Below are 27,762 nucleotides of genomic sequence, written 5' to 3' on the forward strand. Positions count from 1 at the left end.
GAATTTAAGTTTTAATTTCAGTTTTCCAATTTACCAGTCTTTTCATTCATGGACAGCTTTTTGGTGAATCTGAAGAAATCTTTTCCTATCCTAAGACAAAGTTTGTTTTTTTTTTTTTTTCCTACAAGTTTTGCTTTAAACTTTTGTAAATCCTTCATCTATTTGAATTTTTTTTTTTTTTTTTTTTTTTTTTTTTTTCATGGTTCAAACTTGGGAATCCAAATTCTCTTACCTGGATAACTGATTTTTTCTCTATAGTTTATCATATATTCTCTCTTACACTAAGTGTTCTATCTTGCCATCTCTATAATACAGAGTTCCAAATGTTCACCTGTACACTGACACAACACTGCCTTCATTTATTATTATAGCATTGTGTGTATATATGTAAGTGTTTTGTCTAAGTATGCAAATATTTTCTCTCATGGTGTGGTTTACCTTTTTTTTTCCTAAACAATGTATTTCAAAAAGCAAAAGTTTCTAGTTTGGATGAGGTCCAGCTTATCAGTTCTTTCCTTTTATGTCCATGTATTTTATAGCCTAAGAAATTTTTGTCTACTACAAGATTGCAAAGATTTTCTTCCTGTTTTTCTAGAAGCTTTACAGTTTTACTTTTTACCTCTAGGTGTATAATCCCTTTCAAATTAATTATTGTGTATAATGAGAAATAAGGAAGGACAAATGTTGGTTTTCTAAATAAGACTGTTCAGTTACTACTATATTTTTTGTGTAAAAGACTTACCTTTTATCATTAAATTGCCTTGTACCTTAGTTGAAATTAGTTGTCCCTACATATATGAGTCTGTTTCTGTATTATCTCTTCTGTTCCACTGATCTATGTCCATCTTTTTACCAAAACTACACTGTCATGATTACTATAACTTTATAGCAAGTTTTGAAAGCATTTAGTACAAATCCTCCAACTTTGTCCCTTATCCAGATTGTTTTGGCAGTTCTAAGTTTTTATATTTCTATATAAATTTGAACTTACTACTTTTATTTAAAAGTCTAATCAAGGACATGAAGTGACATTCCCAAGGTCTTACAATCTCCCAACTCTAGTATTACTTCCCCTATCCTAGATTTTTTTTTTTTTTTTTTTTTTTTTTTCTGTGCTGGCGATTAAACCCAGGGCCTTGTGCATGCTAGGCAAGCACTCTACCAACTGAGCTATATCCCCAGCCCCTATGCTAGTTCTTCACCTTGCTCTTATTTCCCTATCTTTTTGGTGAAGACTGCACTGGTTATGAAAAGCTGCCTGAGCATTTATAAGTGGATTTAAGAATAAATGACAAAACAGGATTTTCAATATGTAATTTTAAAAGTTGTGTGTTTTCTCCATGAAAATAAAATCATGTGTTCACAAAAAGAACAATAAAATGACATTTTTACATATTGGAATTTAGATGAAGAAACCTTCTCTAAAACCTGTCAGTCTCTCATAAGAAGAGACCCTAAAGTCTTCCAAGTTGTGTCTTTCTTTATTGGGATTTTTTACCTAAAATTTCACTTAATTAAAAATTAGATCTGGGGCTTGAGGTAGATAGCTCAGTGGTAGAGTACCTGCCCAGCATGCACCAGGCCCTGGGTTTAATCACTAATACCAGAAAAACAAACAAAAACCTCACATATTTGATCTAGAACAGTGGTCTTTTCATTGATTAGAAGCTTGTGATAAGTTGAATATATTTTTTTGAAGTTGAATTTATTTTACACTTGACTAAGTTGAGGAACAATTTAGACCAGAAATATGTAACCTCCTAACCTGCAGACCCAGTATTGGAAGATTTATGGAGATTTTGAATGCTTTGAAATTGTATCCTGATTTGAGGTTTTAATTTATCTTAATTCCCCAATATTTTTAAAAGTTCAAAAAGATTCAAGGAATTTTTTCATACTTTCCCATTCAAATCATCACTAATCCTTAGAAAATTCATTTTCTAACTGGTACTATCATGTGATAGATACTGTTTCTGGCTCAGAAAGTCATATGATCTGATAACCACTCTGATATTGTGCATTGTATTTGTGCATTGTGAGGCTGCCTAAAGCCTCACTGGTCAAGATACACTACATAGATTGTTTATTCAATTTTTAAAAATAAATTATAATTTCTTAATGTTAATCATTTTTAGAAAATCTGTAGCTCCTTTGGAGTAGTTGTATGTACTAAATAATCCAATTAAGGATAGGTACTTCTAAAAAGAAAGGTTACTAAAGGTGTCATACTTAAATTGCTGTCCTTGTATGTCTTATATGAAAAACATTGTGTTAACATTAAGAAAGCCAACTTAATATTTTTATGAGAAAGTAGAATTCATTTGAATAGATGATTTTCTTTAAAAGGCATAATATTTGGTTTGCTTTTTAATAATGTTGCCAAGAAAATTAGAATCAGTGGTTTCACTGCTCTTACTTTCTTTTTTTTTTTTTTTTTTTTCACCTTGTTAACTCTTCCAACAACTGTTACATTACTCAGGTAGTTGCTATTATTGTGTCATATTTAAATGTTTGGGTTTTGCTTTGGAGAACTAAGTAATTTAGCTTCACATTGTTTTTGCATTACAAGTGTGGCTAATGTTTAAAATGAATGGAGTATTGTAATCTTAGCACTGGATGTACAGCCTACAATGAACCTTTGTAAGATGGTTTTATCAGTGCTTTCTAAGCATTTCTGCCAGAAACAAACAAAAATACCACATATTTTTAGTTTTAACCTTTTATTTTAAATGTTTCAGCTCCTTTTAAAATCTAGGTATAGCCTTTTAAAAAAGTATTTCTTTTGACTGGATCTGTGTTCTCAATGAAAATTATTTGATATTTGAGTTATGCTTCTGTCATATTTGTTTTCTCACCTTATCCATAAATTAATTACATATAATGTATAGTTTATTTTAACAGCCTCATTCTTACAAACCATACATGTATTATCACAGCAAAGTAAGTTCCACTGAAAATCAAGACTATATGTTAGATTCCTGTCTGAGAACATTTCGTTCTTTATTTTTTATTTTTACTTATTTATTTATTTTTTACATTTCATTCTTTTAAACAGACTAGGAATACTTTGGATTTTCTCCTGGATCCAGTAATCTGATATTTCATGACAAATTCCCAAAATTGATGCTATCTCATTGAATTGTAAAAAGCAGCTCTTCTTAAAAATGATTATTTTAGATTACCCTCACTATATAGATTGGAGACCTTTTACCCCATGATAATATTTAGCAGATTGTCCTTTTGGTACTTTTCAAAATGTTCAGATGAATGAAAAATAATTCATTTTTATAATCCAATAGAAAAAACTAAGATTTTTCTGATTCTGTGACTGCTTCTGTTACATAGGCTATGGGAACCAGTTATGAAGACTGTTATATATATTATAGAAGTTTAGAAAGCAATTGCTTATCCATGAATACTCAGAGTGGTATTTGTATAATTATTTTGGGGCATTCATGACATTCATAAACAGGGCAGGAAAAAACTAACATTGATGCCTGCTGTGTGCCAGGCACTATGTGAGGCATTTATATATTATTTTTCTTGAAGTGGAGAAGCCAAATTACTGACAGTCTCAAAGTAAAACAAAAAAAAAAATTTAAGGATGACATGAAAATTGTCATGGAGATAATATACAAATGTGCTCAAATGTAAAAACTTAAATTACTTAACCCAAGGAGACATGACTGCTAAGTGGTGTTAGGAATTTTTTTTTTTTTTTTTTTTTTTTTTTTTTTTGTACTGGGGATCGAACCCAGTGGTGGTTAATGACTGAGCCACATCCCCTGCCCTTATTATTTTTTATTTTGAAACAGGATCTCATCAAGCTGATGAGAGCCTTGCTGAGTTGCAGAGGTTGGCTTTGAACTTGCAATCCCTCTGCCTCAGCCTCCCAAGGCACTGGAATTACAAACATGCACCACTGTGCCCAGCAGATTTTTTTAGCTATTAAAAAATTAAAACTACTTTGAACTGGGAAGGCAAATCGAATTAGAATAAGGGGGATGAGTTCAGTCCTGAGTGTGGAATACAAGTGAAATACATAGTTAAAAATGCATCTTGCCCTGATATGGCCTCAAGTTAATCAGGATGTATTGATAGCTTTCAGGTACCAAGTTGTCCTTTTTCCCTATAAAATGGGTCATTTTATAATGATGAAGATGATAATGAGATTAATAATGTGTCAATATTAGATTAAGTAATCACTCTTGCAATTTGAAAACAGGTAGCAAAGTATGTAGTATTCCCTGGATAAAAAGTAGATGTGCACCATCTTTAGTAATAAGAAAAATGCAAATCAAAACTACACTAAGATTCCACCTTACCCCAATTAGAATGGCGATTATCAAGAATACAAGCAACAATAGGTGTTGGAGAAGATGTGGGGAAAAAGGTACACTCATACATTGCTGGTGGGGTTGCAAATTAGTGCAGCCACTCTGGAAAGCAGTGTGGAGATTCCTTAGAAAACTCGGAATGGACCTACCATTTGACCCAGCTATCCCACTCCTCAGCCTATACCCAAAGGACTTAAAATCAGCATACTACAGAGATACAGCCACATCAATGTTCATAGCTGCTCAATTCACAATAGCCAGACTGTGGAACCAACCTAGATGCCCTTCAATTGATGAATGGATAAAGAAACTGTAGTATATGTATACAATGGAATATTACTTAGCTATGAAGAATAATAAAATTATGGCATTTGCAGGCAAATGGATAAAATTGGAGAATATCATGTTAAGTGAGATAAGCCAATCTCAAAAATCCAAAAGGCAAATGATCTCACTGATAAGCGGATGATGACACATAATGGGGGGTGGGAAGGGGACAAGAATGGAGGAAGGAGGGACTGTATAGAGGGAAAAGAGAGGTGGGAGGGATGAGAGGGAAGGAAAAAATAACAGAATGAATCAAACATCATTACTCTATGTAAATTGTATGAATATGCAAATGGTATGCTGTTACTCCATGTACAAACAGAAACAACATGTATCCCATTTGTTTACAATAAAAATAAATTAAAAACAAAAAAAGTAGGCTGTCCATGCCATTAAGTCCTCTTAGGACACGTGGAACTTGATATGATGTCAATTTCAGAATCTGATCCTCAGCTTTGTATTTTAGAAATTTGAATTAGTAAACTTAGCTGAACAAACTTGAGGTTATAGAATTTTTCTAATCAGATTCACAAAGCACAATACTAATTTACTAATATTGCAAAGAGAAGCATTCTGTAGATTGAGTACTAACACCTGCTATTTTCAAAATTCATCATTGCTGTAGCATGTATTGGTACTCAATTTCTTTTTATGGCTAAATAATATTTCAGTTTTTGGATATACCACATTTTTTATACCCATTTGTCAGTTGAATATGGGAATTCAATTCCCAACATACAGTATTTAAGACTGAGGGAATAGATGACATCATTACAACAGAGTGTAAAGAGCACAGTGAGGAGTCTAGGACCAATCTTTGAGGAACTCCAGGAAATAGAGCAGGAGGAGCTATCAAAGTAGTAGCCAGAGAAGTAGAAAAACAGGAGAATATTTCAAGGAAAGTTTTAGTAAAATTAAGAGGCTCAGTAAGATGTGTCCTTTGGATTTGGCACCATGGAAGTCATTAGTGATCTAACAAATTTCTTTTGATTTGTTGAATCAGAAGTCACATTGCAGTGGATTGAGTAGAGATTTGGTGATGAGGAAGTGAAGAGTCTATGTAGGCAACTCTTGAAAACTGCATGGTGAAGGACTGAGAAATGGGAAGTACTAGATAATGCTTATCTTTTGGTGAGAATAAAGAAGGAAAGATTGATACAGAGAGAACTAGATACAAAGAGAACTGAAGAGCTAAGTCCCTGAGAACGTGAGAGGGGATGATATCCAGAATGTATGTTCCCACAATGGCCTTTGAGAGATAGAGGACAGTGCCATAGCTATAAAGAAAGAGAGCTGACATGGGAGAAAGTGTAAATATTTGAGTAGGTTTAGTAGTAGAAGCATTGGAGAATTCTCCCTCTGCTTTTGTGTTTTTAAAAAAAAAAAAAAAAAAAAAAAGGCAGTTGACAACTGAGGAGGAAGGAGAAAATGTGGTAAAATGCAGAAAGAACAAGGAGTGAAGTAGTTGTGAGAAAACTATCAATTTGAAGTTGAGATTTGGCATCTCAAATAATAACTGGCACCTAAAGGGCACTATTGAATGAATAAGTGAATTTAAATTGACTGTATAGTTGTATGATTTTTTTTTTTTTTCTCCAGCTATGTTTAACTGCTCAGACAGATCTTCTCATACAGGTAGGTGGTGCCAGCATGGTGGCACCTACCTATAATCCCAAATACTGGGGAGGTGAGGCAGGAGGATCTCAAGTTTGAGGCCAACTTTGGCAACTTAGTGAAACCCTGTCTCAAAAAAAAAAAAAAAAAAAAAATTAAAAGGGTTAGGGCTATATAGTTCAGTGGCAGACCACCCCTGGGTTCATTCCTCAGTATCACAAAAGGTAGAGAATGCAGGTGGTTCCAGAGACATTGCAGTTTTGCCAAGTTTTCCTGTATGTGTGATCTGGGACGAGGAGGCAATGGAATTATGTTTTCAAAGGAATTAAAAGCAAGAAATAAAGTAAAATCCTTTTGGAGATGGTTAAAATGCAAAAAAAAAAAAAAAAAAAAGGTGTTGGTGGGATACTTTTATAAGCTTAACTGTTTAGAACCCCAGTGGTTCTTTTATTTTTGTTGTTTGGCTCAAATTTGGTTCTAATCATCAATGGTCAAAATGAAAAAAAAATTTAATGCCTTTACAAACTTAACTGTGTTCACAACCCCAGCGGTTCTTTCCTTTACTTATTTGACTTGGTGTTCTAGTTCTTTCTTTTGGAAATGGCTGAAGTTTTTAAAAATTGTTTTTGTGAGTTTATTTCATTTGTGAAGAAGTAGACTGATTAAAGGAAAATAATTTAGTTCTGTAGTTTATTTCTTATAAAATTCCAGGCTATTATTTTATGTTTTCCAAGAGAATTTTAGAAAAGGAAATGTCAGCTGTTTTTTTTTTTTAAGCATGTTGTACAAGAACACATTATTTGCTCAAATAAAAATGCCTGTTGCAATACCTTGAGAACAAAACCTTCAAATAATTGTGTAATACCATTGTTATAAGTTTGGTTTCAAATGGACCCACGTTGTTTTGGATAAAACTTTATCTCTCAAAGATGACACTGTGGAAAGGAGCAAATAGGAAGAAATGAGGTCAGCTATCAGAGTGTTTTGTGGGATGATAAAAGTTTTAGAATTTTCTTCATAACACAAACCCTTTTGTACCCTGTTTATCTTTCCATCCCAAATTAATTAAGTTTTACTTAGTGTGATATAGATGAATGCTGGCTGTTCATCTCCAAAAGATACTGCCTACAGTAGTTGGTTGAATATGAACCCACACAGTTTCAAGTGTTTATAGAAATTTGTTTGTGTGTGTGTGTGTGTGTGTGTGTGTGTGTGTGTGTGTGATGTTGCATATTGAACCCAAGTCCTCACACATGCCAGGCAGTCACTCTTAACACTGAGCCACACCCTTAACCTTTATAGTACTAGTTAAATAACTGGAAGGTAGAAAACCTTTAACTCCTTTGTATGGGTTTATTTCAGATATCCTCAGTTTATTTTATTAGTAAAGTCCAGATTTGTGGGATAGATTTTCATTTTGTAAACCTATTGTAATGCTCTGATCTTAAAGATTTTCACAAAACAACTTTGTCTTTTTTGTATGTGCATGTGGTGCTAGGGATTGAACCCAGGGCCTCATGCATGCTAACTTAGTCCCCTACTACTGAAGATATTCTCAGCTCTGAATTTTCTCTTTTAAGATATTGTCATATCTTTCTTGCGGGGATCCTGGAAAGCACTTTATTTATTTGTTTACTTATTTTTTATTATATTGTATTGGAGATTGAATCCAGGAGCTCCCTACCACTGAAATATATGGACTTTTTTTTTTTTTTTTTTTTTTTTTTTCCAGGCAGGATCTCACTAAGTTGCTGTGGCTGGCTTCAAACTTGTGATCCTCCTGCCTCAGCCTCCCCAGTTTCTGGGTTTATAGGTGTACACCACCATGCATGTGTCCTTCTTGTTCTGTAATTGCTTGAACTGCTTTGCTTCTGATGATATCTTTACAGAAGTTTGACTTAAGTTTGTAGAATCAAACTTTCAGCTTCTGCTTTTTTTTTTTTTAAACTGGGCATTGAAACCCAGGGGTGTTCTACTACCGAGCTATATTCCCAGCCCTTTTTATTTTTTATTTTGGAACTGGGTCTTTCTGTGTTGCCCAGGCTGGCCTTGAATTTGTGATCTTTCTGCCTCAGAATCCTGAGTCACTGGGGTTACAGGATGTGCCATCATACCTTTTTTTGGGGGGAAGTGGTACCGGGGAATGAACTCAGGGGCTCTTGACCACTGAGCCACATCTCCAACCTTATTTTGTATTTTATTTAGTGACAGGGTCTCACTGAGTTGCTCAGTGCCTCCCTTTTGCTGAGGCTGGCTTTGAACTCACCATCCTCCTGCCTCAGCCTCCTGAACCACTGCGATTACAGGCCTGCACCACCGTGCCCAGCTGCCATCAGACTTTTTCTGAATGGATTGATTTCAGAACTCTCATTGTATTTCCTTACTCATCATCATCTTCATCATTATAACTAGTACATTGTGTTCATGTGAAAAGTCAGGAGGTATATTAGTGTTTTATATACATTACTTTAATATTTACGATAACCCTTTATATGTTCCATGTTATCTCTGTTCTACAAATAAAGAAACCAGTGTTTGAAGAAATTTCCAAACTTGCCCAAGTTCATTGATTAGTTACTTGTAAAACATTTTTAAACCTAGATCTGTTAAATTCTAAAACTTATTTTCTTCCTTTTTAAATTATATATTATCTTGCCATCCAATCTTGTTAAAACACTGATTTCATTTTGTTCTATCATTATTGATCTCATGTTCACTTGGCTTTCCAACCAGACTGACTGTCTTGAGGGCAGGTTCTTCATCTTACTCATATATAAGCTTACTTTAGTGCCCATTAGAGACTAGGAGAATGAACAGCACTGGCATGAGTATGGTAGCAGTGAGGCATGGGCTGTGAAGTTGTTTTTCTGGTTTAGATAGTTTCCAGGTTTATTGTTTCATACATTTTCTATCCTTTTGATGTATTGGCATTTATAGTTACACAGTATACACATAAACATACGACAGCACATGGGTACCACTATTTTATCCAGATTTTTCAAACTTTTAAAATCCTATAACTACTTACTTCAGTTAATTCAAACCTATGCTTTTTTTCTTGATGTATAATCACTTCTTGGCATTTTAACTAAGATCAAACATATTTTGATATATTTATTTGCACATTGAGAAATAAAGGCAACAAAACAAAGGTATCCACAAATGGGTTGCATCTAAAAGAGGAGACCTGCTGTTGGAGTGATGAGTGTATGTTCTTTGTTTCATTTTTTAGTCTTTCACTTGTTTTCCTGTAAGAGGCATAAATTTTTAGAAATAATTATAATTAGATGTTTAGTCAAGGAATAAGATAGTAGCAACTAAAAAACCCATTTCTATATCATATTTTAATCAGCTAAATCTAGCATGATACCTGGCTCTTCAGTTATGATTGCTGAATTTAAGGGGCTGGGATGTAGCTCTGTGGTACGGCACTTACCTAGCATATAGGAGGCCCTAGGTTTTATCCCCAACACTGGGGGAAATTTTGCTAAATTAATAGGTGAGCAAACAAAGCTACTCAAGTATCTTACTAAGTGATTTCTTGAGTTTCTTAAAAATAACATCCTTTAAACTCCTAAATCAGACTTTGAATTCAGAACCGTCACTAAATCAGCTCACACAATAGGAATTTTTGAGGTAGTTGTTCATGAGAATCCTTTTTAAGCTTGGAACTGCTATTAAATATAGACATTATAATGAGTTTTCATAGAAAAGTGTACCATTCTTTTCCTATGAATATATCTGTAGGTTTCAGTAGTTCCTGTTGATGACTTTTTTTTTCTGTATATAGCATCATTGAAACAATTCACACACCATACAATTCACTCATTTAAACTGTACAGTTCAGGGCATGAGTATGACTCAACCGACTCAATGACCTAGCATGCATATGAGGCCCTAGATTCAGTCCCCAAAATGACAAATAATTAAATTAATTAATTAAACTGTACAATTCAGTGGTTGTTCTATGTTTACCACACTCAATTTTAGAACATTTTTACCACCCAGAAACTCACAACTCATTGACAGCCACTCCACTTTTCTCTCCCTCTAATCTTTCTGTTGTGTTCATGCCTATTCTGAACATTTCATGTAAATGTAAATCATATTGTATTGTGACTGACTTTGTTTGTTTAGCATATTTCCAAAGTCCATTGTTGTATCTTGTATTAGTACTTGATTTCTTTTTATGACTGGGTAATGTTTAATTGTTTAGATATACCACATTTTTGTGTCCGCTAATCAACTGATAGTCATTTGGTAGTATTCGCCTTTTGACTATACAGAACAATGTTGCTATGGACATTCTGCCAGATTGTTTTCCAAAACAGCTACATCGTTTTACATTTCCTCCCATAGTGTATGAGGTTCAGATTTCTCCACATCATCACCAACGCTTCTTGTTAGCTCCATCTTAATATAGCAATTCTAACAGGTATGAGGTTGTATCTCATTGTGTTTTAATTTGCATTTTCTTGATTTCTAAAGGTCTTAGACATTTTTTCATATGCTTATTAGCCATTGGCATATCTTTTTTTTTTGGAGAAATATCTATTCATATCCTCTATTTTTAAATTGGATTTTCATGTTATTGAATTATACAAGTTTATTATATATTTTATGTTATTTGTTTGGATTTTGTGGTATGGGGGATTGAACCCAGGGTCTTGGTTTTGCAACGCATGTACTCTTCCACTAGGCTATGTCCTCAGTCCTTTCGTTACATATTTTATTTAATTTTTTTATTTAAATTTGTCTTTTTACAGACTGCATTTTGATTCATTATACACAAATGGGGTACAACTTTTCATTTTTATGGTTGTATGCAGTGTAGATTCATACCATTCATGTAATTATACATGTACATAGGGTAATACAGTCTGTCTCGTTCTACTCTCTTTCCTTCCCCCACCCCCTCCAGGCCCATTTTCTTCTACACCATCCAAAGTTCCTTCATTCTTCTCTCCACACCCCCACCCCCTCCTCCATTACATTTTGTCATCCACTTATCAGAGAAAACATTGGCCTTTGGTTTTTTGGGCTTGGCCTATTTCACGTAACATGATATTCTCCAACTCCATCCATTTACCAGCAAATGCCATTCTTCTTTATGGCTGAGAATATTCCATTGTGTATATATATCACAGTTTCTTTATCCATTCATCAATTGAAGGGCATCTCGGTTGGTTCTACAACCTAGCTATTGTGAATTAAATAGCTACGAACATTGATGTAGCTGTATCACTGTAGTATGGTGATTTTCGTTATATATTTTAGATACAAGCTTATAAAAGACATGCTTTACAATTATTTTCTCCCATTCTCTGAATTGTCTTTTCATTTTCTTGAAGATGTCCTTTGAAGCACAAAAGTTTTAATTTTGCTGTCAGTTGCCTTTAATAAAAATCTGAACAAGTTTTAAGATTGTACTAAGAACTTGGCATTATAACCTTTACTGAAGTGAGGTGCTTTTTGAATAGAAAGATTTGCTTTATTAACACTTGAAGAATGAATGATATGGTCACAGGCAATTTGGTGTTTGGCATAGAATAATTTACATGTTGTATTACAATGATTTAAAGTAAAAACTCACCTATAATATGAAGTGTGATAGAACTAGAATACATTTTACATATCATAAACATAATTTTTTTTATCTTCTATGCCCATATATAACTGATCTATGGGCTTGAATCTATGTATCAAAATTTGTGGTTTGGTGATATAATACATTTTTCCTAGTAATGATAAAAGTACTGTGAAAGATTAAATGCCTGAAGGTAAAAATTATAAAAAGGTAAATTTCAAATAGTAGATATGGTATTAGGAATTAGAAGGATGTAGACCTATAACTTATCAATATTTGAATGTGCTAGTACTTGGTTTTCTTATTTGGTGAACAAATCACCTCCATATTTTAATCTGGGAAATCACTGGAATAAGTATCTGAAAATATTGAAAACTACAACCTTTTATCATAGTTATATTAGGATTTCTGTATAAATTGTTTAAAATTTTGTTTAAACCTTGGTTGAAAAAGGTAAAAAGTGAAGTATAAACACATTATGCAAATGGGTATTACTGCCTTGATATTTTGTATTCAGTTTTATTTAGTCTTGGATGCAGCAGAAGAATATAACTTATTGCTGGATTTTATTTTATTAGCTTCTCAAGAGTTACTGATCTATGAAATGGCAGAGAATGGAAAAAATTGTGACCAGAGACGTGTAGCAATGAACAAGGAACAACATAATGGAAATTTCACAGGTATAGTATAGATGATGATAATAATGGCAAACCTATTAATTGAAAACTTAGTGTTAACTCTTCTGAAATCTTTAACACAATCCTTATAATGAACCTGAAAAGTAATTGTTATTCCCCATTTTCCAGAAGAGAAAACTGAGGCATAGGAATGTTAGCTAACTTGCCCAAGATCGTATAAATGGCAGATGGCAGAGCCTGATTTGTAACCAAATGGTTTGCGTTTAAATTATGAAATTTAAAGTACTTTGAATTATAATGCTAAGTTTATACAGCGTTCTTCATAGAAAGTGAACCATTCCATTACTCTAGTAATGTACAAGAGTACATTATTCTGACAGTAAAATAATTGCAGAAATAATGTTTAGGTTGGAATAGAAGCGGCCAGGTGTTATAGGACATGCCTGTAATCCCAGCAATTTAGGAAACAGGCAGGAGTATCACAAGTTTGAGGACAGCCTGAGCAACTTAGTGAGACCCTGTCTCAAAATAAAAATTTTAAAAAGTCTTAGAGATGTATCTCAGTGGTAGAGTTGCCCCTGGATTAATTCCCCAATCCTGGGGTGGGCGGTGGGGGCGGAGATAGACTGAGACAGAAGCACCTAGCCCAGACTTGACACATCCCAAAATGTTTAGTTCTAGTCCAAATTCAGTGGTTGGAATTTTCAGTACAATTATTTAGGATACCCTCTACAAAAGGTTCCTACATCTGTCAAGGGCTGGGGATGTAGATTAGTGGTAGCATGCTTGCCCACAAGTCTATGGATTCAGTTCCCAGTACTAAAGGAAAAAAAAGTTTTACTACTTAATCACAGATGTTGTCAGGTCAGAGACTTTGCAAAGGGCAGGCACTTTTCTCTCCTCAGTTTTTCTCTGAATAACACTGATTGAAAAGTGGCAGCTGTGGGTCTAAAGTTGTAGGTCAGTGGTAGAACACATGGATAGTGTACATTGGGTTCAAATCCTGGCACCAAAAAAAAAAAAACCCAAAGGAAACTATTATGTTTCATCTCCTTTCTGAGCCCCTCAGTATTATTGAGTCTAGACCAGTTGCCATTTCTCAAGATCTAGAACTCATCAGTGATAACCTGGGACATGGATAAAATTTTGTTTTCATCCAGTATAGTTCCAAGCACTCATACTTTGTACCATCCCTCTCTAAGATGAGTTAAAACAATTGCCTGCAAAATTACCATTAATTGAAAGAGAAGAGATAGGCTGATATACAGACAAATGAAATGCCATTGAGCTTTAAGTAATGGGAATCTACCACGATCCTTAGCTTTCCATTAACAGATTTCAGACAGACTCTTAGTGGGCCACCTATGTTCATATTAATTGTGTTCCAAAGGTTGCCTCCTCTAGAGAAGAGTTGATCTTACCTTAGTACCTAAACTTTTTAAACTTCTATGACCCAGATGTAAATTATATTGTTTCTACTTTTTAGATTTGGGGGGGGGGGGGGTTGGTTTTTGTTGTTGTTTTTGTTTTGGATGGTGCTAGAAATGAACCAGGGCCTCACATGAGCTCTCATGAGCTAGGCCTCCATTGAGCTACACCATCAACTCTACTTTTGAGATTTTATGTGCTATCTTTCAGATATAGGATGGGGAAGTAGATGAATTTTTTAAGTGATTCAAATGAGTAAGCATAAATGTTAGGAATTCTCTTAATTTCTGCTACTGTTTTTCAGACCCCTCTTCAATAAATGAAAAGAAGAGGAGGGATCGAGAAGAAAGACAGAATATTGTCCTGTGGAGGCAGCCACTCATTACCTTGCAGTATTTTTCTCTGGAAATCCTTATAATCTTGAAGGAATGGACCTCAAAGTAAAGAGTCTTCTACTTTTATACAAACCTTATTTTCTAATTTTAGAAATCCATAACCATCTCCTACTCCCTGCCATCTGCTTCATCAAAGTGGATTAGTTAAATTTAGAATATTATCCTAAGACCATATTTAGTTCTTCCTTCTTTATAATGTGAAGAAAAATAGATTAGGGAATTTAGTTTGAAGAAAAATAAATGATGAAATCCATTTGCTCAATGGTTACTATACTTGCCCACTGTCACATGTTGAGTCTTGTAAGGGAGAATACTGAAAATATGATTATTTTTACTTTCAAAAGAAAACCGGCCTGTGTGATTAGATACACTGATTCTGAAGCAGGACAAAGTTCAGGGTACGTGGCACTTTTACTGATAGTTTGAGCCAATAAGAAAGGACTCTGCCATGAAAATTTGTTCTATCTTTAAGCTTAGTACTTGTAAGCCTTGCTTCAAGTATCATAGAGAGCAAGTTGAACCTTTACACATCTTAACATTTTCTTGCTTGCCCTTCCAAGTTATCCATATTATTATCTTACATTTTTATTGTACTTAGAATTTATAAAACACTTTATAACATTTTTCATCTCATTTGATCCCAACATCTACTCCATGAAGAAGTTAAAATAAGTACATTTTAAAAGCAAAAAAAAAAAAAAAAAGACAAAATTGGTTAAATGTCTTGCTTAAAAGTGTAGTACTAATCATCTTTAAACCAGGTCCTGGTTGTTCTTTCTTCATTTCTCTTTCTATTATACTATAATGCTTCTCTTTGAATTAGAAGTTGGAATGTAAACAAGATCAGGCTTTAGATAAACGAAAGGATATGATGGGGTTTATGGTAAGAAATTGGGTTCTATGCCCAAGTGTCTTTCCTTGACTCCTTTCTGCACCCAAACCTACTTCAACACATTATTTTAAGAATGATGAATCCTGAAAGTAAGATGACTGAGATTTTTTTGTTTGTTTGTTTTAAGATTATGGCATCGTCAAAGCATTGTGGTTTCTTTTTTACTGCTGCTTGCTGTGCTTATAACTACATATTACGTTGAAGGAGCACATCAACAGGTAGGAGATTTTAACAGTTCTGTTTCTAGTTTTACACATTTTCTAATTCCAGAAAGTTTCAAGATGGGACTAATGTGGGTTTCATAGATTTTGTACCTTCACCGTTTTAGGCTTAGTTATGTGTTTGGTGTGTGTGTGTGTGTTGTGGTTTTTTTTGTTTGTTTGTTTGTTTTTGGTTTTGTTTTAATATTTTCTAGTTGTAAATAAATACAATACTTTTTATTTTATTTTTTTATATTTTTATGTGGTGCTGAAGATGGAACCCAGTGCCCCACACATGCCAGGCAAGCGCTCTACCACTGAGCCACAGCCGCAGCCCCTCAGTTATGTATTTTTAATTTCATCTAATAACTAATATCTTTTTGGGGGGAAATGGGTATTGGGGGTGGAACTCAGGGGCACTTGACCACTGAACCACATCCTCAGCCCTATTTTGTATTTTATTTAGAGACAGGGTCTCATTGAGTTGCTTAGCACATCACTTTTGCTGGGGCTGCTTTGAACTTGTGATCCTCCTGCTTCAGCTTCTGGAGCTGCTGGGATTACAGGTGTGTGCCACAGTGCCCAGGGATAACTGATATCTTAATGTCTTAAGACTATAAACTGGAAATATTCTTACATTGTTTCATGGCTGTCAGTATTCTGTTTGGTATCTCTGATTCCTTATTATCTTTAAATATTTAAATGTAACTTCCCTAACTGTTTAATCAAAGCATCATGAAGCCTTTTAACTCTGCCAAAGTTTTTATGTCTTCTATAAAACTTTTTATATTTTCTATTAAAGTTTTCTATAAAACTTTTACGATCCAGCCAAACAGGCCTTGTCCCAAGTTGAAAGTTAGGTTTTATACCTGTATTTCCAGCGACTCAGAAGGCTGAGGCAGGAGGATTGCAGGTTCAAAGCCAGCCTTGGCAATTTAGCAAGGTCCTAAGCAATTTAGACCCTGTCTCAAAATTTAAGAATATAAAAAGGAAAGGACTAGGGATGTGGCTCAGCAGTTAAGTGCCACTGGGTTCAATTCCTAGTAACAAAAAAATAAGAGGGGAAAAAAAAAGAAAGAAAGAAGAAAAGAAAGTTTTTAGGTTTTATTTGGAAAGACAGATTCTTTAGCCTCTGGTGTACAGGTAAATTACCGATGAGAAAACAGGACATTAAAATAATAAAACGTTGTTCCAATAGGAAATGGTTCTAATATAGAATCGTTTCATACTTTAAAGCCGTTTACTTCTAATCTCAGGAGTTTTAATAGTTTAAATACATTTCTTTAAATAATATTTAATCTTTGCAGTAGACTAACTTGCTAACTTAACTTGCCAAAAATGGAGAGATTTCTCTAGAAACAAGTTTGGAATTCTTTCAACAAATCTGTCTCCCACTGGACTTTATTTTGTTCTTGTTTGGAAAGCATCATAGGCCAGGCATGATAGCACAGACCTATAATCCCAGTGAGTAGGGAGGCTCAGGCAAAAGAATCCCAAGTTCAAGGTCAACCTGGACAACTTAGTGACACCCTGTCTCGAATTAAAAATGATAAAGGACTAGGAATGTAGTTCACTGATAGAGTGCTTGACTAGCATGTGCAAGGTCCTGGATTCAATCCCTAGTACAACAAAAAGGGGAAAAAAAGTTGGGGCGGGGGAGCATCCTGATCTTAAATATACAAAATTTTTATTATCCCTATTGTTAAGTTGGATAATCAAGAATGTATTCTATTCACAAATATAATTGCCTCCTTTTTACCACTGTGTATTATGCTTTCTTTAAGTTTTGTAAGTTTTCAGTAGCTTTAAAATTCTTATCGTATTGTAGTTTGCTTTTTCCTTTGTCCTCTCAATAATAAGACATGTTAGAAGTAAGAGCTTTATTCCAGTTGGATGCAATTTTTGTCATCTTAGCTATTGCATACTAAAGAAATTAGGCCTCTGAAGAGTTTTTTGTTTTACTATTTTCTTCCTAATTGAAACTTAATTTAGTTGGTTTGTTTCCTCATGGTGGTAGTTTATATATACCACATTTCTGTATCAAGAATTCAGAGTTTTCACCTCATCTCTTTCGTTTTTCAGTATGTGCAACGTATAGAGAAACAATTTCTTTTGTATGCCTACTGGATAGGCTTGGGAATTTTGTCTTCTGTTGGACTTGGAACAGGACTGCACACCTTTCTGCTTTATCTGGTAAGAATAACTTTTTAATGAGCAAAGATGAAAGAAATTTTCTTTTTATTGGTACTTTTATTTCAGAAGTTAAATGTTCTAAGATTTGTAGTACCTTTGTGTTTTGTTAGCATTTTTATCGTTGAATTTTGCTTTGAGTTTCCTTTTGAGTCAAGAACTTAAAAAGAGGAAAAACAAAAAACAAAAAACACTTAAGCCAGTAATGCTATTATTTAAATTAAGTCAGCCAGACGATTTTATTTCTTCTAGATTTTGGAATAATGATTCTCATGTTCACACAAATTAATTGTTGCTTTAGTACTTGAAGTTAATATCCATGTAAGAATTAAGATGAATTTGTACAGTTTACTCTCTGTATTAATCCAGCAACAGAGAGATGATGTCTTCCCTCATGTCCTTAAACACCATATATACACTTAGATATTATTTTAATATTCTTATTGAATACAATTGATGAAGTATTACATATATAAAACTAAATGCTTTTTTAAACCTTTTTAACCAAAATATAAAAGTGCCCCTTCTGAAAAAATTCTTTTTCTAATTGAAATAAAACAGAGTAAAGGTAAGTTTTTCTTATCATTCACAAATATGCCAAAATAATATCAGAGTAAGACTAGGGAGAAAGGGTGAGCAAGACACCTGAGGCACACATTTATTCATTTATCCATTTATTCATCTATCCATCTTTCTGTCTGTCCATTCATCCATCCATCCATTCATTCATTCATTTGGTGCTGAGGATAGAACCCAGGCCTTGGATGTGCCAGACAAGCACTCTACTACTGAACTATATTTCCCCAACTCCTAGGGCACGATATAAATAGGCATTCTCAGGGTCGTGCAAGTACAGGGTTGATAAGTAAGTACCTCATTAAATTTTTACCTCATTAAATTTTGTGCCCTAGATGCCTTGCTTGTTTCACTCTTTTCCGGTCCCTGAATAATAAATTGAAAACAGTTCCATATTTGTAAATAGTTTGATCTTCATTGGGGAAAAATGAGTGAAAGAGTGTCACAGTGAAACTGATTACTGAATAAAATTCATCACTGCAAACAAATGCAATCTCTATAACTACAATGAATTTATCATAGCAGGTATGGTAAGTATTAAGGAATAATTGTCTGCTTCATTTAGAAGAGTGCTGAATTAATAATCTGAAGAACACTTTAGAAATTAATCTATAATAATAATTTCTCCAAGTCTATAGGAGTTTAAAACTGGAATTTTAAGTCAGGCGCAGCACTGCACACCTATAATCACAAGTACTCAGAGGCTTAGGGAGGTTGCTCTTGAGTTTGAGGCCAGCCTCCACAAAATGCCAAGACCCCCATCTTTAAAAAAAAAAAAAAAAAAACTTGGAATTTTAGAATTATGTTCATGTTTGCTTGCTGCTTTTAACTGAAATACGTACATAAATCCTAGAGAAGTAATCCATATCGCTGTTTTTCTAATAACTACTACATCCTTAGTAGCATAACATTCATCTTTAAAAGAAGTTGAGGGAGAAGGGAAAAGAAGAAATGGCAGCTTACAGGATACCTTTCTGTCCTTATCGCCACCTGTCCTGAGATTTCTTGGGAAAACCAGATTAAGAAACTCATATTAGGGCTGGGAATGTGACTCAGTGATACAGAGCTTGTGTCGCATGCATGAAAAATTACATATAAAAGTTTTGTGGTATTAGTAGTGCTGATAATAAACTGAGGTCCAGGATGGATTGAATTACTTTTATCATTATTAGATAAACTGAATCTTTTTAAAAAATTTTTTTTAGTTGTAGATGGACACAGTATCTTTATTCATTTATTTTTATGTGGTGCTAAGGATCAAACCCAGTGCCTCACCTGTTTGAAGCAAGTGCTCTACCACTGAGCTATAGCCCCAGCCCCCAATTTTTTTTATTGTTCTTTTATCAGTAGCATTTTTCTGTGAGTAGCATTTAGGATTCTTTTAAATGCCCTAAAATAAAGTATATATAAAATAACCAAATCTGCTTTTTATAGATTTTTAATTCTGCCTATTGTGTGGGTGATAGATTGATACATTATTAAACTAAGACCCATAGTTTATATTAAGGTTCACTGTATTTACAGTTTTATAGCTTTTAACAAATGCATAAATGTTATGTATATATTGTAGTCTCATATAGAATAGTTTCACGTAGAATAGTTTCACTGCCCTAAAAATGTCCTGTGTTCCACCTATTTATTTCTACCCTCCTCCATACTCTCACCCCATCTTCAAACCTCTAGCAATATGCAGTTAAGATTTTGCAGTGTTTTTTTTTTTGTGGCTTAATACCTCATTTCTTTTTATTACTATTATTCCATTTTGTGAATGTATTACCACAATTGTTTATCCATTTAGTTATTGAAAACATAATTGGTTATTTCCAAGTTTTTGCAATTATGAATAAAGCTGCTGTCAACGTTTGGTGCAAGTTTTTGTTTGGATTTTTTTTTTTTTTTTTTTTTTTTTGCGGTGCTGGGGATTGAACCCAGGGCCTTGTGCTTGCAAGGCAAGCACTCTACCAACTGAGCTATATCCCCAGCCCTGGAATGATTTTTTAACTCATTTGGGTCAATTCCTAAAAGTGTGATCGATAGAGCATGCATATGAATTGCTGGTACAGAAAAATCTGTCCTTCATATATTAACCTTTTATCTTGCAACCTTGTTATAATCATGTAAGAGTTTCAAGACTTTTTTGACAGTTGTTTAGGGTTTTCTATGTAGACAGTCATCCTCTACAAAGATAGTTTTATTTCTTCCTTCTCAGTCTATGTAATCTTTATTCCCATTTCTTATTTTGCTGTATTAGTTCAGTTTCCAATACAATATTGAATAGGAGTTGTGAGAGGGATATCTTGCATTGTTCTCATCCTAAGAGGGGAGCTTCTACTTTCTCACACTAAAGTATGTTAACCTATGTTAGGTGTAGATTTTTATAGATGTCTTTAATCAAGTTGAGGAAGGGCATCTCTATTCCTAGTTTGCTGAGAAGTGTTTTGTTGTTGTTGTTGTTGTTTGTTTGTTTAAATCATGAATCAGTGTTGGATTTTGTAAAAAAAAAAAAAAAAAAAACACACACTTTTTTTAGACTACAGCAATCAGCAGTAGATCAAAAGCCAATAAAGCACAAACAAAAATATTTAAGTATATGGAATTGGGAAGTAATCTGTTAAACTTCATTTATTTATATAATGGCTTTGATTTTTCAAAATTTTAAAATGTAAACATCTCGATTTTTCAGTTTATCATTAAAAGTTCACTTGTTTTCATTTTTTAATTTAAAAAAAAATTGGGATTGGAAATTGAATATGGGGTGCTTTATCACTGAGCTGCATCCCTATTCTTTTTTATTTTTAGACAGGGTCTCACTAAGTTGCTGAGACTGGCCTCAAATTTGAGGTCCTCCTGCCTCAGCCTCCCAAGTTGCTGGGATTACAGATGAGTGCCACCATTTATATTTAAAGGTATAATTGAAAGTTTGTAACTTGAAATTCAGATATCCTGGAAGTCCTCATCACTTCTTTGAACATTACAAGGAAGAGTATTTGTTTGAGCCACATAAAATTTCAAGAAAATCAACTGGGGAAAAATAACTAGTTTGGACTACCATCAAATTTTGTCAGTTGATTTGAAGACAGCATAATCTGTTTGAAAGAGACCAGATACTAGCCAGAAATGAAAAGTTAGATGTTGTTTATGCCTGAATAGAGGTTGATAGGCAAAAAGGAAGAGAGACAAAGGAAAACAAACAGATTTCTTCTCCCCATTGCTCCAGGGTAGTTAGTTGGACTGCTAGATAAGTTGGATTGTTCTCTTAATATTAATGATCAGCAAATGATCAGAAAGCCTTCTAATTCCCCCCAAACACTATAATTGTTATTGTATGTCTGTGCAAATAAGCATTTTTCTGGCAGAAAAGGACCTGTGATATTCTTCAGATTTTCCAAAGAGACTGTAATCAGTAAAAAAATTAAGAACTATTGTTTTAGAAATTCTTTTCCTATTTGGCTACCACTAGGTGGCACTGCTAATATTACCAATATACTGTACTTTATTTGCAGGTTCTTTTCTGTATAAATGTATGTTTGTTAGAGTAACTTCACTCAAAAATCAAACCATCAAATGACTCTGCTTAGCTAAGAGACATATTCTATTAATTTTCTATACTTCAAGCCTACAGGGGCTGGGGTTGTAGCTCAGTGGTAAAGCACTTATCTGGCACACACAAGGCACTGGTTTCGATCCTCAGCACCACATAAAAACAAGTAAATAAAATGAAGGTGTTACATCCATCTACAACTAAAAAAGATACTTTTTTAAAAAAATCCTACAGATTTTACGTATATCAGACCAGTTAATACATGTGAGTGAAAATGTTTACTTAATATTTTTCCACATTCATTAATTAGTTCAGCAACTATCAGTCTTTTTTCTGTTGTAATGTGTTTTTCTATTGTGAGTTATGTCTTCCACAGAGAACATAACGCAGCCTGCCTGTACTCAGGTATAATGCCAAACTGACTAACTTTAATTGCATCATTTTCTTCAATCAAGAATATGCAAGTGATCAAAAGTATTTTTGTTATTAAACTAAAATCTTTCATTTCCATTATGAGAGGAAATGGAGCATGTAGATACAGATAATAGTATTTGAATGTCTACTCGATTATTATTAGCTGTGTGATAGTTGACTTATTTCTTAACTTTTAAACCTCAATTTATTCAATTTAAATGGGGGTAATATGTACCTGAAAAGGTGGATACAATTTTAAATATATTTTTAAAGACATCATAGATTTGGAAGAGTAGAAGAATTCCAAGACCAAATATCTAGGTCAAAGAAGATACTGAGAGGAAAGGCCGGCCAGGGACAGGCCCTGATAAACCTTAAAGGCTTTGGATTACACATTAAAAGAAAGGATGAACTATACATAAATCAGCCCTCGTAAATACTGAAGCTCAGGTTTAAATAATCTTACTATCTGTTTAGAATTGCTAATGGCCCAGCCACTCACTAAATGCAAAGTCTGGAGGAGAATAAAGTCATCCATTTTCATATATGGAGTCCCAGCACTCAAGCAAAAGTAATCAGATATATAAGGACATAAATTAATTTCATCAGAAACAAAACTAGAGGGGCTGGGGTTGTGGCTCAGTAGTAGAACCCTTGCCTAGCATGTGTGAGTTACTGGGTTTGATTCTCCGCACTACACATAAATAAATGAATAAAATATATATAAAATATATATATAGTAAATATGTATACCAATATACATATAAATCATTTTTAAAAAGCAAGAAAAAGGTTGAATGTGCATACATATAATGTCCAATGTTATTAGATATGTACTCGTATATTAATCCAAAATTAATATGTTCAAGTAAATAAAAGTTTGATTTATTTTTATTTTTTTGCAGTCCTGGGGAAGTTTTCTTGTTTTTTTGTTTTTTGGTGCTGGAAATTGAACCCAGGGTAGCTTTACCACCAAGTTAGATCTCCAAATCTTTTTGTTTTTTAATTTTGAGACAGGGTCTCGCTAAGTTGCTTAACCAAATTGTTGAGAGTGGCTTTGAACTTGAAGTCCTCCTGCCCTACCCTCCCGAGTTGCTGGGATTATAGGTTTGTGCTGCCATGCCTAACAACTTTGATCATTTTGACAGAAAATTAGCCAAGTGGAAATTCTAGAATATATTTTTTAAATAACTAAAATTAAGAACCTGTTTAATGGGCTTTAATTTGACAGAGTTAAGAGAAAACTAATAAAAATATCCAGAACCAAAAAGGAAAGGTGGAGAAAATAACATTTTCAAAGCATCTCCAACAAGACTATAGAATCATGCTGTCATTTTGTCAGTCATCTAAGAGCAGAAATAACCTTCATTTTTCTGATCCTTTTTCATACTTCTACTGAAAACAAATGTGCTGTGTTATGGTCTCAAATAATAAATTTGGGATAGGGGATGTTTCTCAGTTAAAGAGCACTTGCCTAGCCTCCACAGTGCCCTGGGTTCAGTCCCCGGCACCACAATAAATGAGTAAATAAATAAATATTTCATAAAATTGTTCCTGTACTAACTTATCTCATTTCTCTTCAAAAACCCTGAAGAGGTGACTGGGTTTTTCATACCTCAGTGGTAAAGCATGCATGAGGCCCTGTATTCAATTCCTAGCACCATGCACAGGAAAAAAATCACCTTGAACATTTACTCTGTGCAGAACACTCTGAAGTACCATGGGAATTACAAAAGTAATTAAACATATAGAACTAAAGACGTGTTTACATAAACAATTACACTGCAGATCATTGTAACAAGTACTATCATAAAATTATTATAGAACCTCTAAAATAGGGAAAAATTTGCTTGGAGGAAGAACTAGGGAAACTTCGTGAAATGAGTTTGTAGATGGAAAGGCAGAAATACGAAAACAAGAGAATGTAGAATTTCCTACTCTCTTACAAATGGAAAAAAGCACCATGTAAAAACATCGGTTGATTCCAAATTATTGAACGCTCTGAAAATCATACTAGAGAATTTAGGTTTTATATGTCCCAAAGAGTAATTCAAACATCATTAACATTTGTATTTTAGAAGCACAACTCTGGCAGCATCATAAATGTAGATTTTGTGGGGAAGAAACTGAAAGTAAAGAGTTCATTTAGGGGCTGGAGTTGTGGCTCAGTGGTGGGGCACTTGCCTATGAGGCATTGGGTTTGATTCTCGGCACTGCATATAAATAAATAAACAGGGCTGGGGAGATAGCTCAGTCGGTAGAGTGCTTGCTTTACAAGCACAAGGCCCTAGGTTCGATCCCCAGCACCACAAAAAATAAATAAATAAATAAATAAATAAATAAAATAAAGGTCCACTGACAACTAAAAAAATATTTTTTTAAAAAAGAGTACATTTAGAAGGCTATAGTTCAAGGTAAACTGTAATGATGAGTGCCTGATCTAAAGAAAAGACAGTAGGAAAGGTTTCAAATATTGGGGAATGGATAGAGTATGGAACTGCAGTTAGCTAAAATAAGAAAAGCTATACTGGACTGGGGTTGTGGCTTAGTGGTAGAGCACTTGCCTAGCATGTGTGAGGCCCTGGGTTCAATCCTCAGCACTACATAAAAATAAAATAAAGGTATTGTGTCCACCTACAACTAAAACAAAATATCAAAAAAAAGAAAAGAAAAGCTATACTAAAATGTGAGCTTCACTTCTAAAATAAGAGCTCTTTGAGGACCAGGAGTTTTCTTCACTTCCTGTTGTATTGCAAGTGTCTTAAACAGTGCCTGTTGCGTAATAGGATGCTCAATAAGTACATGTTGAATAATTTAATGTAAAATAAAATCATGAAGCCTTATGCAAGAAGGAATAGAATAATTGGACTTCTATATACTATATACTATATCTCATATACTATATCTCATAGTTCATATTGAGCATAGTTTGCAAAATAGTTTTATGTTAAACATCAGTACATCTTTATTGTGACTCCAACAAATTAAACTATGTCTGTTTCCTGCTATGTAAACAATATTTTAATGTGTTCTTTGCCTTCGGTTTACACAAATAACAGGCACAATGATTGATTTGATTAGTGATTTTTTTAAGCATTTATTCAATGTATTAATATGATCTTTACTTATCTTTATAGTGTTATTAAATAACCAATTAGAAGTTAAATATAAAGTATGAACTATAATTCTCTTGACTTTATTGCTTATGCAGACATGTTTTTGTTCATTGTTTGATATCTATGTGAGCAAATTTTGCCCAGCAAGTAATACATGCTACTGATTTCATTCATTTACTTTGCTCATGTTTTTATGCATAGATCAGATGAAAAAAAAAAAAAAGCTGTGGCTGGCAGATTTTTCTAAGCTAACACCTTTCAAGTACTCTTCTCTTCAGTATTAATTCCTGAAATCTTCTGACAGAATCATCTCACACTTAGCAAGCATGCAGCAGGTTTCCTTTTCACAGGTTCTGTACATGAGGAATATTTACTTACTTTCCACTGTCCTGAAAATTATACCCTGAGTAAAAGCAATACATCAATGTTTGCGTAAAGTGGATATGACCTTTGTGCAGCCCATTTGGATGAGTCATAATTTCTGCCTTATTAATGTTCTACCTTAGGACTAGAAAGCATGCTTTCTCTGTTAAGGATCACATAATAGTTTTTCAGACTTTGAGGGCCTTACAGTATTTGTGCAACTACTCAGATCTGTCATTGTAATTATATAACAGCCATACACAATGCATGAATGAATGGGAGTTTTCCAATATAACTTTTTTCATGAAAATAGGCAGCTGTATTTGATCTGCATCATTGACTATATATAGTATACCAAAAGAAGCATATTGAATCTGTGAAACTAAATGAGCTAGTTAGCTGTCTTCACCCCCTCCCCACCCCCAGTTTTGGAGATTGAACCCAGGTCCTCAGACTACTAGGCAAATGTGTACCACTGAGCTCATCCCAAGCTCCCAAAATTTTAAGTTTAGATATTAAAAACAATAGAACAGAATGCAGTGGTGTATGTACCATGTAATCCCAGCAACTCTGGAGGCTGAGATAGGGGATCACAAGTTCAAGGTCAACCTCAACAACTTAATGAAATCTTGTCTTAAAATTTAAAAAAGGATAGGAATATAACTCAGTAGTAGAGCACCCCTGGATTTAATTCTCAGTACCACACAAAATAATAATAATAACAACAACAGTAACCACCCAGGGTTATTGCATTGTAATAGATCCCCAATACTGGGTGAAAAATAAAACACCTGAGAGAAGTAATGAAATTATTTTAGTAATTAACTTGTAATTATTTGCCATTAACAGAGAAGTATGATTTATAATTCTGTAAACAGGTTAATAAAAATAGGAACTTTTTGTACTTAATGAGAAATGTATCTCAGACATGTTCCTTTTTATGCAGATATATTATGATTCATCAAATTACATGATTAAAGAGCCATTTTTAAATTATATGTACCATTAACAATTTATAGTTTTCTACTTAGCAATGAGGAAGAATTCCTTCACTACAATTTACAGTACTGTGTATTGTGATATATGTACAGTTTTGACACTAGATGGAGCAATTTCCTGGGAGAAAGATTTAACAAAAACATAAAGAGAAGAAAAACTACCAACAATCTCTCTCTCTCTCTCTTTTTTTTTTTTTTTTTTTTTTTTTTGTTGTTGTTGTTGTTGTTGTTAAACAAGGCTATTTATTGGGTGGTTAATCATTGAAACTCTCAAGATGAGCTTGATACCACAACAGCTTCCCTCTTGGGTTGTTATTCCTTCACAAAATCCATGCCTGAATCTGCTGTATACAGCTTTGTTCTACCAGTTCTAGTGGTATTTGTTCTTTTAGCCTTGGCACTCCAGGTGTACTTTCTCTTACACCTGTCAGGGCAGACACATTTGCCACAAGTTGACTTGTAAAGGTGGTAGGCCTTAGAGTCACAGTGTTGGCACAACATGTGCCTTATTATAACACTTTCCAAATGATGTGAGATATTCCCTTCATCCCAAAGACTAAGGACTCCTGGTAGGCACCAACACCAAGTCCTCTGCTGTTACCCAGGGCCAAACACTCCCAAACTTTTCCTTAGCGCCTATGTTAGGCAGAGCTTTGTGAGCTTCTCAAAGGTCTAACCAAAACAAGGCATCTAGGGAGCTCCAGCTCCATGACTGTCTACCAACAGTCATTTCATAATGTTAAAAAGCAACCAAACATTTAGCTATAAAATGGAAGGATGAATATATTTTACAGATAATTTTTCTCTTTGACATATATTTTAACCATCAGGTTTTCTCACATGGTAAATCAAATTGGAAGGGTTTTTTGGTGTTTTTCATATTAGAATTATCTTTCCTAGAGGTGGCTTAGAAGTAGAAAAGTTCGGAACTAGTCAATTATATTGTAGAGTATACCAAATTTTATCAGAAACTATATTCTTTTTTGTGATATTTTTGAACTGTTTCTTTAATAAGATGATTTTCATAGAAAAATTAAACTTGGCTATTTAAATTAAATACAAAGAAAGATAGTTGTCAGATATTTGCCCCTATGTTAGATTTGGATGCTAGATCTATTTTAAAGTTTGGGGTTATTTCATTATTAA

The 27,762-nt window shown here is 33.9% G+C and overlaps 1 protein-coding gene across 1 annotated transcript in view; it reads left to right on the top strand.

The window, feature by feature from the left end:
• VMP1 (vacuole membrane protein 1) overlaps nt 1-27,762 on the top strand; it is a 118,832-nt gene that overhangs the window by 9,245 nt on the left and 81,825 nt on the right. Inside the window, exons 2-5 of the mRNA XM_079131443.1 lie at nt 12,444-12,545; nt 14,236-14,371; nt 15,346-15,436; nt 17,501-17,611. Of these exons, the coding sequence (XP_078987569.1) occupies nt 12,470-12,545; nt 14,236-14,371; nt 15,346-15,436; nt 17,501-17,611 (414 nt within the window). The 5' untranslated portion in view covers nt 12,444-12,469. The remainder of the gene's footprint in view (nt 1-12,443; nt 12,546-14,235; nt 14,372-15,345; nt 15,437-17,500; nt 17,612-27,762) is intronic.

The sequence above is a fragment of the Sciurus vulgaris genome (genome assembly GCF_902686455.1).
Source record: "Sciurus vulgaris genome assembly, chromosome: 3".
NCBI lineage: Eukaryota > Metazoa > Chordata > Mammalia > Rodentia > Sciuridae > Sciurus > Sciurus vulgaris.